General features: G+C 40.5%; 1 protein-coding gene across 1 annotated transcript; it reads right to left on the minus strand.

The window, feature by feature from the left end:
* Positions 1-3573: 3573 nt before the first annotated feature.
* Positions 3574-12569, minus strand: LOC108801114 (neuropeptide Y receptor type 4-like). Its single transcript, XM_018573067.1, has 5 exons — positions 12489-12569; positions 5920-5987; positions 5639-5795; positions 5256-5326; positions 3574-4700 (listed from the first exon to the last, which is right to left on the minus strand). The coding sequence occupies exons 1-5, from the start codon at positions 12567-12569 to the stop codon at positions 3602-3604; spliced, it is 1476 nt and encodes a 491-aa protein (XP_018428569.1). The 3' UTR covers positions 3574-3601.
* Between the last annotated feature and the right edge of the window lie 213 nt (positions 12570-12782).

Here is a 12782-nt window from a genome sequence, read left to right on the forward strand (position 1 = left end):
ACTGCATTGTTATTTCTCAGTACTTGAGGGACAATCATAGGTTTAAAATGTATGTTTAGTCAAAGCTTTTTTTAAAGTTTTGGATAAGTTTTGGATAAAGTAGTATAGTGTTTATTACTGTCCTCGCTATTTGTCCTAGTGACCATTGTCACTGGGACTTACATCCAAAATTGTTTAAGAGGGGTGACCCCTCTCACTTTGCAGAGATTGTCCCTCACTTCTAAGTGAGATCTCCCATTAAGATCTTAGCTTTTGGTGGGGGCGTGGCTAGCCGGCGATGTGAGTGGACGTGCTGCTTCTGAGCTCCACATCTGACCCGCTACCTAAAACACATTAGCAGCCATCCAAACCGCATAAAACTGTACTGAAAATAAAAAAAGTTTATTCAAAAAAAAAAAAAGATCTTAGCTTTACCAAGTCCCCCATTGTAACTCTAAAGCTGAACAAAAACATTAGAGGGTAGTCGAACATGCATTTCCAGACATACAGCCCAACACAAATTTGTCAACCCCGTTCTTTTGAACCGACAAGCTCATTTAGGGGAAAGGGGAGGAGAGAGGCAGCACAGAGTCAAGACTAATCAGTACAGGCTTTTTGACATTAGTCAGTATTCTCCATAGCGGCCATCAGGCTTGGGAGCTTCCCAGAGACATGATATTGTCTCCTTCTCCAGCTGAAAGCAGCCCTGGACATCTCACATTTAACAGGCACAATAACTATGCCTTATGCTGAGCAATGATGTTTGTCACCCTTTTTTGGATTTTCCATAGATGGAGAGAGCAAGCTGGGTCATACCTCCCAGCTTTCCCTCATTTTGGACGGACTATCCTTTTTTGGAATCACGTCCCTCTTTCCCTCATTCCTCCTTAGTTCTCTCTCTTTTGGGTACAATGTTTTAAAATCTATAAAAAAGGGAGGAGAACTATGGGGTAAGTGTTTTTCCCCATAGTTCTCCTCAGGGTCACGGGAGGACATAAACTAGCGTCCTCCCATGACCCAGTTCAGTATACTGCGAGCTACAGCTTGCGGTATACTGAGGCCGCCGCGGCGAGGACAGATCCCGACACTGTCGAGATCCACCCAGCTGCGTGATTGACAGCTGGCTCTGCCTATCTAGAGGCAGAGCCAGCTGTGCCCACCCCATCCCCATCCGTTCCACCAGTCAGCGCTGGAGGATCGGAGCGGGGAGGGGGGAATATCTGCAGGGGCATGATGGAGAAGTGAGTGAGCGATGGTATGCGTTCGCTCACTTCCCGATCTATTGAGCCGACATGCGACAGTTTCATTGCCACACATCGGCTTGAACTATCACTCACCTCATAGTTCTCCTTTAATTATTTAACTATGAAAAGTGTTATAGCTAAATAACATTTGCATTTGTTATAAAGGAAATAAAAGGAAAGCATAAAAGGAAAAGTAGGATTAAATAGAAGCTCTTGTGGGTTGTGAGCTGGGGGAATAGGTAGTGGGTACAATTGCTCCCTGGGGTGAGCAATCTTGCAAGGTTTAGAGACCAGACCAGTGACTTGTCTTCAGACAGTGTTACATTTATTGGTGCAACACACAGGCTATATACAGTGCTCAAAGAAAGTAAATACTTCAAAAACAAAATCCTAGCCGTGTCCCGGCCCTAACTAAACATACCAGAGTCCTGACTACCAATCTGTACAAACCTATTGTTTGTCTGGCTTCAGCAAAACACATTGACCAACCTTGTGCTCCAGCAGATAGAGACTGTCTGCTCCCCAGGCTCCAGAGCTCTGTCTGTTTGCCTCACCTGCACTAAATTGCCACTGAGGCAAAGCGTAAAACCTGGGGCTTACTATAGGTTCCGGAAGGTGTAAGAGAGGAATCTGGGTGACACATAAACCCCGGACAGGACCTCTCCTTGCTCTCTACATGATGACCTGCTACAGGGTTTAAACAATAATTTTTTGTGTTTTAATTGTTTGTGGTCCACATAATAAGTGGTGTGGTAGGGGTATGCCTACATACTTTGTGCTATAATGTGTGCCTCAGAAAGTTAGGTAGTATGGACTGGGTAACAACACTGTTTTGCATAGACTAAGCTAATTGCTCAGGATGGAGTCTGAGGACAGAGGGTTTGGTCTCGAAAGGAGACCACAAACAAATAGGGTGCAATGGAAATACAGATATAATGGTGCTGTATTTTAACTTTAAAAATAAAAGGTAGTTTCAAGTTAAAAACTGGAAATCATATTCAGAAAAAAAGGCAATAGCCCCATTCATTTCAAAATCAAACTACAATATTTAAAATGTAATCTTTTCATAAAGTTTCAGAACACAGTGATGAAAATCATAAAAAAGCAATTACACATAAAAATGTAAACTATTTTTAATAAGAATATCAAACATATACATAATGCAGGTTATAATACACAAGAGCATTTAAATAGATACTATACAAGTGTTCACATAATTCTTTATATCTTGCTGTGACATATGTTATAAGACATATGTTATCTTTTAAGGGGCTTTCCTGTTTAAAGTACAACTACACTTTTGGTAGAAAGTCTAACAGCCTTCAACCTTGACTAGCCCCCTAAACTAATCTAAATCTTAGAACCTGATCCTGGTGCATACTTAACTCTCTGTGGATGGCCTCCTATGGTGTTTTCCCCATAAACATGAATAGAACACAGTAGAGACACTATCAGCACATCTCCAATCAAGTAGGAGATGCTACGCAGGTGCGACCAGCATCAGAGAAAAGGTCTGCACTATGTAAACACTGCAGAACATTGTCACAGAGAGGAAAATATTAATATTTTTAAATGGAAAGAGCCAGCTGCCTCTGAAAACTCTGTGGAACAATAGGAACAATATGGATGGATGTAAATCTCTCATAATCCCCTTGTAAGCAGCAGTAAGGCAATCTTCCCACATCGTGTAGATACAATAGTGGATATACAGAAACCTTATTTTAGTATAATGCTACAATACCTGATCCAAGTTTAATATGATAACAACAATGCAACAATACCTGATTTTGCTAGAAACTGGTGGAGGGTGGACCTGTCCATGTTACCACCCATAGCGGCCAAAAGCAGATGGGGATTCACCAGTGGAATAATTATGAGGAAACTGAAAAAGCAGGGGAATCAGTCAATGAAACTCTCCTGAATATATACATGCATATTTGTCCGATCTGTGGCAAAATATACAATTCATAAACCATGACTTTCTGGATTTCAGAACTGTGAATCTGCAGATCTGCAGGGAAATATCCAGGAGATTCCAAAGTTGTCAGTTCAGCGATTCTCCTAATTCAGTTACTATTAATCATTAAGTACATCCATCAGTCTTGGTGTTCTAGAAATCAAGTTAGTTGGCCACCCTATTGAGTTCTGCTTCATGCATTCATAAAGATTTCCAGGATAAATGTAAAAAAACAAGTACTTGTTAACGTAAGTCATAACAGGCCTTGGATATCTTCATATATATGAGCATTAGCATTTAAAAATGTACAAGTCCACCAAGTTCACAACTAGTGGACATGTAATGTATACCTTATGATGTTGTGTGCCTTTTTGTATCTGTAAATTTCTTGCAGTGAATGTAACTGCTAACATGCTGCCTCTCAACATATATCTTGTCCATGATTGGAACTTGGTGAACCAGGCAAAGCTGAACCACACTTGGAGAGTGGATGCTTTTCTGGCTCTTCCAGGGTTTGGGGCGTCCTCTGTGTCCGCCCTGCACACCTCTCAACTAATAACTTTACTTCTTGCTTCACATTGCTGTTAAGGAGACCATAGATGACAGGGTTGATGAAAGTTGTTATCATGGCTAACAGATGACACAAGGAGAAAATAAGATTGTGGTAGCACACGGAAATCAGTTGATGGTCCCATTCCACAATTATGTTAAAAATTTGAAGTGGGAGATAGCAAATGGCAAAGGCTCCAACCATAAAGCCTAACATGATGTTGATTCTTCTCATGTGGCTATAGCTCCTTCCTAACAGACCTTCCCTATGGCGCAAATACACATATATCCGGAGGTAGCAGCATAGAATTAAGCAAAGTGGCACTATGTATTGCATGAGCAGTATTGTCACAATATATGCTCTCCTTTCCTGAATAGAGGTCCAGTTCTCAAAGCAAGCAGACTTGTCCGCAAGAGAGTCGATAACATCTGAAATATTTTTGTGAATGCCATCTGTCAAATCTACGGCATTGACCAATGGCACAGCCAGAAGGGAAGCCATGCCCCAAACAAGTAATATAGCTATGTAAGCTTGGAGGACACTGGGTTTCCACCCAGTGGGATGTAGAATAAGTTGGTGTCTTTCCAAAGCAATGAGGACAAGGATCATGACTGATACTGTAACAGATGCACACATAACAAAATTGGTGATCTTGCATAAACACCGGCCAAACATCCAGTAATCCATGATGGTGTAGACAACTGAGAACGGTAAGCAGAAGATTCCTACTAGAATGTCAGAGAAGGCTAGATTGGCAATAAGAATGTTAGTCACATTGCCCTTCTCTTTTCTTCGACAGAGTACATATATCAAGGAACTGTTCCCCAGCAAGCCCAGGACAATTACCAGGCTGTAAGATGTTCCCAGAAATGCTGTAATGTCAGGTACATGTCGGCATTTGTTCATTATAAGTTTCTGGAAATGGAGGGCTGTGGAGAACTTGTCAGTGAGAAGTGTGTTGTTCATCCTTCTGTGAAAAAAAGAAAATATGCATTATATTCAAATTTATGATAACAATCCTGTTGGATTAGCAATGAGCTCTGCCCTAAAATAATATTTCTGTTTTAGGTTTAGGAATGGTATGGCGAATCACATGCTGGTTTCTTGTATTTCTGGAAGACATTAATTAAGAATTTTCCTGCAACAGTTTGTTTATCCACCCACTCCACAAAGCCATAAGGAAAAAGGTAATTATCTCATATGCCAGAAAAGGTGTCTTGTTAATTTTTCTGTGTTCTGTAGTTTGTAAAATATATTAATTGAGAGTCTATTAGCTACAGTGAGACCACCGTGTAACATTGTGGCATGATGGCAGACATTGAAACATAATTTTCATCATCAGAGTAGCTAAGATATATTAAGCCATTATGTGAATTAGTTAACCAGCATCTATCCTAAATCAGAAATAAATAACAATGGCAACTAGGATTAAAGTGGAACTAAAATAATAAAGTGAAGATTTGCAATGTTATAGGTAACATTTAGAAATGTTAATTGTGCCTAAGCAGTACTATAAAACATGTACCCTTTGTCTGGAATTACCACTAAAAAACAGCATGTCTGGGTATCTGTTGTGACAGCCTCATAGCGGTGTACCTGCAATGTGAGATTTAAGCCACTGTGAGCGCTAAGCAGGGCCATCCCTATAATGAGGCAGCATCTCTGTGGGTCACGGTCACATGGGGGGATGGTAGGTGTACCTTTCGCTCCCTTTCCAGGCAGAGCGTTACAGATCGCTAAGAGCTCTTAGCAACCTGTGACTCTGGCCAACGTCCCACCAGCTCCTGGCAACCAGTGATGTCAGTGAGCTGGGCATGGTGCAGGACAGAGCCAGACCAGAAGTAACATGCCAGCATCCCTTTCCCCGCCTTCCCCTGGTAACGTGCACTACCAGCGACCATCAGTTACCAAATTCATCCCCAAAAAAACCCTGGCCGCCTCTGGAGGCGATAAGTCAACGGACACCCCTGGATCTAAGGCACTGCTGCCGCTGATTGCTACTCTCAGGAAATTTGGAGTGAGATTTGGAGATGCCAGTACTGCGCTGTTCACTGTTCTCTTTGCTCTAGACATGAAAAAGCAAAAGCCTTACCTATACCATGGCTACTTCCACACATACACACAGTGCAGAACAAGGCATTGTAAAGAGTGCATAGGCAGTACTGGTGACTAGTCCTTTTTCTTCTAACCGTCTGTAAAAATTGCTGTGGCCCCTGGCAACTTGCAGAGTGGCAGCAAAGTGTTCTAGCACCTGGCACTAAAAGAAAATGGAAATTGTCAGAATGATCACTGCCTGACAGTAGAAGAATAGTCCCAACACTGACAACCAGTATATTTTTTTCTTATTCACCACTAACAATAGGGTTTATTTTCACTTCCAATAGCACCAGTGATGGGGGTTATTTATGCAACCTCTTACACCAGTTTTGGAAGTTATTATTGCTGCCACTAACACCAATGCTGGGGGGCTTGGTACCATTGCTTGGTACAATTTTTAATGGCACCTTAATGCACTAAGGCAACGCACATGCGCTGCAGGAGAAGTACAAGTTCTTTTGAACTGGTACAGTAAGCCATGTGCACACAAAAGAGTTCCAGTATGCACAAGCACTGGGGGGCTCAATTTACAGGAAGTTTGGTACAGCGCTTAGGCAAAATGATGGAGGTTTTTGCAAAGTAGAGGTATAGTAAAAGTATTACATATGGAGAAAAGCAACACAGGGCATTCAGGGCAACAATATACATATAGCACACATTTATTGCACAAACTAGGATAACAGTAGTTGCATATTAAGCAAGATTCAGCCTCCTAACTAGCTTTCTCTCACTAATGTCACATTACTGCAACGCATAAGTGTGTATCTTAAAAATAAGTCAGCAATTGCAGCTCCTATTTGTCCTACCCTGACAAATTTGTTTTACAAGACTGACTGAGCTAGAGTTACAGAGTGAAATGCCCATGTTGTCATTCATAATTATGTCAGAACTTATTGAAGGATTGCTAAATGACATATTTCCTATATATCAGTTGGCATAATTAGGAATAACAATAATGGAAACTTGCCTGTAATTCCTCATGCTGTCATTCATTTAAGCAAGGAAATACCAATGGGGTATTCCATCTCTAACTGATTGAGAAAGTGAAGGCAGGGATTCTGGAAGTAACAAACCATACTCTTTGAAGAGGTTATTGGATCCAAATGATCAACCTAGAAAAGCAGATTGGGAATGTTGCCAGTGGATTGAATTTGAAAGAAACCACTCGCCTTTAATCACATGCTCCGATGTATGACCTGCTTTAGAAAAATAACATTCAACACTTGTGATTCATCGTCTAATATACTGAGCACAATAAAAGACTTTCTCCAATAGGGCTACATTTTCACTATTATCAGCAAGCCAGTGATAGCCTTTATTGATTGTTGACATTGTAATCGGTTCACTCCAATTACATTATTCCTTATCGTCATCCCAAACATGTTCCCAAGCGTAGGTGATGTCCAGTACAAGCTAACAGATTAAAATTGCGGCAGTTACATATGAAAACACAATGCTGACTCACTCCCTAATCTGCCATTTATCAGGAGTGGTTCGTTTTCTAATATTATAACAGTCAGGAATTGCTAGGAGGAACATAATAAATGTGAGCAAATATTCTGAAAAATGTAGTCAACTAAAAAAGAACATATTTCTCTACTTTTTATATAAGATTATGGTCTACTTAAAACAAATGATATTCACATGGCAATTCACATACTTTATATATGTGAAAAGTTCTCTTGTCAGAGAACCCCCACCCATTGATATTCACCATCACCATTCTTCCCCAATGTTTTGTTGCTCTGTGGAAATCCTTGGTAAACACCTGGTGTTTATGGGTGTGAGGGAGCATGGGACTTCCCAAGATGCAGTGCTCAAAAATGAGTGGCCAATCACCAAATTCAAGCACCGTCACCTGACAAGGCCAAAGAGGTTAACTTTTTCGTCCGATGATCGAATAGTCGTATGATTTTTCGTACGGCAGCCCTATCCTGCCCCGATGATCGCAAGATTAATTTAGCCGTAATTAACGAAAAGCACCTGGGCGAAATGGGGTAATTGATTTGCCGTATTTTCGTTAGCGCAAGCGCAGTGTAGATCGTACGACTTTTGACGGACGGAAACACCAGCAACCTTACGACAGTCGTACGATCTAGCAAAGTTTTCAAACATGCTTGACCGTCAAAAGTCGTACGATTGTACAGTAATGTCGGTCGGACACTGCAATGCACACATACGATTATCGGACGAAAAGTCGATCGCATACGAAAATCGTCCGATAATCGTAAGGTGTATGGGCACCTTAACTCTGTGCGGGCTCCAACACCATCCAACCAACCATCACTGTTATCTTGGTAAAGGGGCACTGAAATGTTCCATCAGTGATCAATAAAAGTTTTTATTGGAGTGCTAGTGACATTTGCTTAACATGAACTCAGGTTCAGCCCACGGGGCGAGAAAAATCATACACCGTATAGGCAACTTCAGATTCCCAGATCCAACTGAGAAATAGAGTGACATGGCAGGGTGGGAAAGGTGAGAATCAGCAGGTGGGGGATCACCATTAATTTATGGATATAGAAAGAAACATCTTGCCCTTAGCTAAATGTTATTCCATATTGAATTTGTGTTTTGGAATTTAATGTTGCTGAAATTAATGAATTAAGTGTTGTAGGACACGGCTACAGCAGGAATGGAAGACCTAGCACTTTCATACTTTCAAGCAAGAGCCAGCAATGGTTTTTCCTGTAGCTAACTGTGTATTTAATACAGGTGTAAAGTAATAACACAGAGGTTTATGGTGGCAAGAAATCTTTTTATGTGCAAACCAATAAAAGTCAACTGGATAAAGTTTTCACCCATAAAACAGTTATAACCACTGCACCTGTCACTAGCTCATATCTCCTTCTGAGATGAGAAAGAAGGACAGAGCTTTTGTTAAAAGAGATGTAGGCAAAGAACACACCTCTGCCACACCACCATTTACAGGATTATAAATAATTTATATGCAAACCCATGTGACCTTTTTTTACCAATACCAACTTTCCTATACCTTTTAAAAATAACAAACGTAATCATTTAGTGGTTGAATGAAAGGTTTAGTGCACTATAACATGTACATGCGTATATAGAGGTCTATACATCAGACCAAAAAGAAGGACAACTGAGGAGGAACAAGGGACAGAGGGATTTGGTTTCAAACAAGGGACAGTGTCTCTATATAATGAACAGTTTAGGGCTATGGGAACCAATAACACTAGCTCTGCTCCTATAATGCATTGAGAACATTCCTTATATAGTTCCTTTATGAGCTGCAAGCGACATTCTGAATTATGTCTACGCAAGCTGTCAGTGGAGAGAAGTAGTGAGCAGGGTGGCACCAGTTTATCCGGGAAGAAAAGGTAGTATTTAGGGCTATTTTTTACTTGTACGATCATTTGTTTTCCTTAACAGCGATCATCTGTCGGCATCAGGGAGACCTCTCAAATGTATTGTATCATTCATCAGTCTGGCCAAAAAATGGTTGGGTTGGGCAACTGTAATCTCTTGTGCAAGGGTACCTTTAAATACAAACACTGCTTAATGGAAATATGAAGAGACAAGGCAATGAGAGGAAAGACACATCTCTTGGGCACTGCAGTGGGGGGTGCAGCTAGGGACATCAGTGGCTATCAATTTGAGAGCCAAACCCCACAGATTACAAAGGGACAAGAGTGGTGACAGCAGATCCTGATATACTAAGCGGAACCAGGCTGTCACAAAGACCCTAGCTCTGCAGCTTAAACTGGAAGAATGACCCTTCTAATATAATCTGTAGGACTAGACTGTCAATTTGACAGATGGGCCCTGCTCAATGAGTGAGAAGCACTGGCAGTGGCTCATATATGATGATCCATGCAGAATGTGCTGACCTTATTCATAAATGCATTGGAACATTATTTTTTTGGTATATTTTGGCAAGTGTTAATGCGCTGGCCTTTAATCTGCACATAAATTCAGTTCCAGTTTGCATTTTTTTTAAAGTTGTTCCTATCTAACCTCTTATTAACCCTTAGTCAACCTTGATTTTTTTAATCCTTTCCCCTTCTTTCTTTAGTTGTTTATTCTATTGCTGAGTCATATGTATTTTTTTTTTTTACTCAATCTACTGTTGTGCTAAAAATACACAAAACTAAAACAAAACAAATATAAATATTTTGTATACAACTTCCCCGTTCTTTGTGCCAGAAACATATTTAGTGTCCTTGTACAAAAAGGTGCAATTTTGTATATGTATTTTTGTATATTTATTTATAATTGGTATTTATATAGCGCCAACAATTTACACAGCGCTTTACACTGTGCACATTCACATCAGTACCTGCTCTCAAGGAGCTTACAATCTAAGGTCCCTATGTCACATGCATACGTACGAGGGCCAATTTAGACAGGAGCCAATTAACCTACCAGCATGTCTTTGGAGTGTGGGAGAAAGCCGGTGTACCCAGAAGAAACCCACACAAGCACAGGGAGAACATGCAAACTCCTTGAAAATAGTGACCTGACCAGGATTCAAACCAGGTACTCCCAGTGCTACAAGGCAGAAGCGCTAACCACTTATAAGATACGTCAGTTCTCAGACAGAAAAAGTTTCACAATGTTAATGATACCTTGCTCTGTTTTACATAGTTACATAGTATTTGAGGTTTAAAAAAGGCAATGGTCCAACCTACAGCGTGTATGCATGTGAATCGACATGTGTATGAGTGTGGATGAGTCCATGTGCCATCTTCTTCTTAAGTGTACCTGTACCCCTGTATGTTGCGGTTACCATGTTCATTATGACTAAATCATGCCATGTTGCAACACCAAAGGGTTGCTAACCCATGGACAGTGCCTTTCCTTTTTCCTACACTGCATGGCCTGGCTAATGAATGTGGAGGAAGGGGAGTGAAGGAATGGGCGGCACAAATCTTTTCTTTGGATGATAGGGGACCTATTTGTTTCCTCACAGTATTGTTACAGTTCCCCAAAAATAATAAATGTGTTCTACTGACATTAGAAGTCAAGTCCAGGCTACAAGTAAAAGCTGATCCTAAAGGGTACATGTGAATAAAAATACAGGGCAAAACAATTGAGTTTGCACATCACTGCACCTCTTTCTGTGTAATATTGCCTATTTAGAACCCTAACTACAAACTTCTGTAAAATATTAGAAAAAAATATCTAACAAATATTATAATATATAACAAAAGGTACCTTATGAATAAACCTGAAATAATTATGTTGTTTTTTTTGTTATTCTATTTATCTTGCTTTGTGGCTTAAAACATCTTGCAACGGGAGTTTTTCTATTTTCTTTTGCATTCAGCATTTTGTAATAACATGACCGAAACAAACGCAAGACTTCACCACATATTTTAAAATAAACACATTAAAGAATAAAAAATCAGCAGCATATAATAACTAACATCTAAACATCAGTTCAACGTCATCTCTCTTTCTGTGAGCTTGTGACAATGTCCATGTAGGAAAGTTCTTTTTACATGGATTGTGTTTTTCTTACCTTGTAGCTGTAGAAAGATTCTGAGAACAGCAGACCAGCGAATGTTCTGACTCTCAGGCTGCCTGTTCTCTGATTGTGTCTATATTTGTTTGTACAGTACAAGTGGGCGTAGAGATAGTCAATCCCTCATCCCCATTTCTTATCTCCTATTCATATTACCAGAGCTCTCTCTGTTGGTGGAGACAACACTTGCCTATTTTATAGTAACACTCTGTATGTATGTATCTGTGTTAAAGCATTTAAAAAACAGGTTGATCATCCTATGTTGCCTTGTTGCTAGATGACCTTGGCATGGGTGGCTGGCCTTTCCGGGATTTCTAAACTCAGCAGGCAGAACAGTATTGATCTATTCATGACAATGTATAGAATTGTCAATACAAAGTCTGCCAGAGTTAAAGTATAACTAAGGCCAAAAACATGTTTTGCGTAAAGCAGAAAATGGATACAACCAGTGTGACTTTTTTTGTCATCTCAAATCGGACATAAACACTACAAATGTTTCTTGTTCAATCTGGTGGACTGAATTAAAGAAATCCAGCAATTCCTCTATTCACATGTACATAGAGGAATCCCCGCTGCCGGACATTGTATTCAGCAGCCACTGTTCCAACAGCTGCAGAATATCATAATAGCGCCTGCATCTAATGGGATGCAGGTGTTGTTCGCCCAAAAATTTTCAGCCTGACTCCTTCAACAAAGGTTGATTGAAACATCAACGTTTGTCAAGTGAGGGGGCAGGTGCCAAAAGGGCCACCCGTGTATGGCCAACTTTAGTCCCATTAGGGAGATATTCCTTAATAGCAATGTCCACCTTTTAGAAAAAAAAAAAGAATACATGCACACAATTTTTTTTATTTATTATATTTTTGCATTGAAACGATCAGTGGATCTTGGGTGCAATGCTCTGGCTCCTGCAGACTCCTACCAACTATTTCCATATCTCAGTTCGAACATTTAATAACATGGACAAGGGGAAGAGTGAATGGACTACAAGTGCTGTGATGTTATCAAATTTGGATTTAATTAAGAACCTTTTTTCAGACATTTAGTAACATACATAGGAGAAAAAAATTAATGCAGTTCTGTGATGTCACCGCACTTGAATTCCATTGAGCACTACGAGCTCATCTGCTGTGGTGGCTGATGGGACTTGCAGTTTCTCTATTCACGGACCCTGTCAAAGGATGGATGGTGCAACTCCACCCAACCGGCCACACTGAAATAAAAGAAAAACAGCACCCTGCAGTGAGACATCGTTGGCCATTATGAAGAAGATGTCATGGTTAATTGGGAAGAAAACATTGGGGCGGAGCCTTCTAATGGCGGAGGTCAGACATCCTCTCTCATCGCCGATCGTTACAGCGACACAGAGTCAACATAAGTCCGGGCACAAAGAAGAAGGCGCCCGGCTCCAGAACGAACCTCACCTGCCTCCTAGACCCAACATTAGGACTTATTTCCACAGCT

The sequence above is a fragment of the Nanorana parkeri genome, unplaced genomic scaffold (genome assembly GCF_000935625.1).
Source record: "Nanorana parkeri isolate BGI_ZX_2015 unplaced genomic scaffold, ASM93562v1 scaffold2225, whole genome shotgun sequence".
Lineage (NCBI taxonomy): Eukaryota > Metazoa > Chordata > Amphibia > Anura > Dicroglossidae > Nanorana > Nanorana parkeri.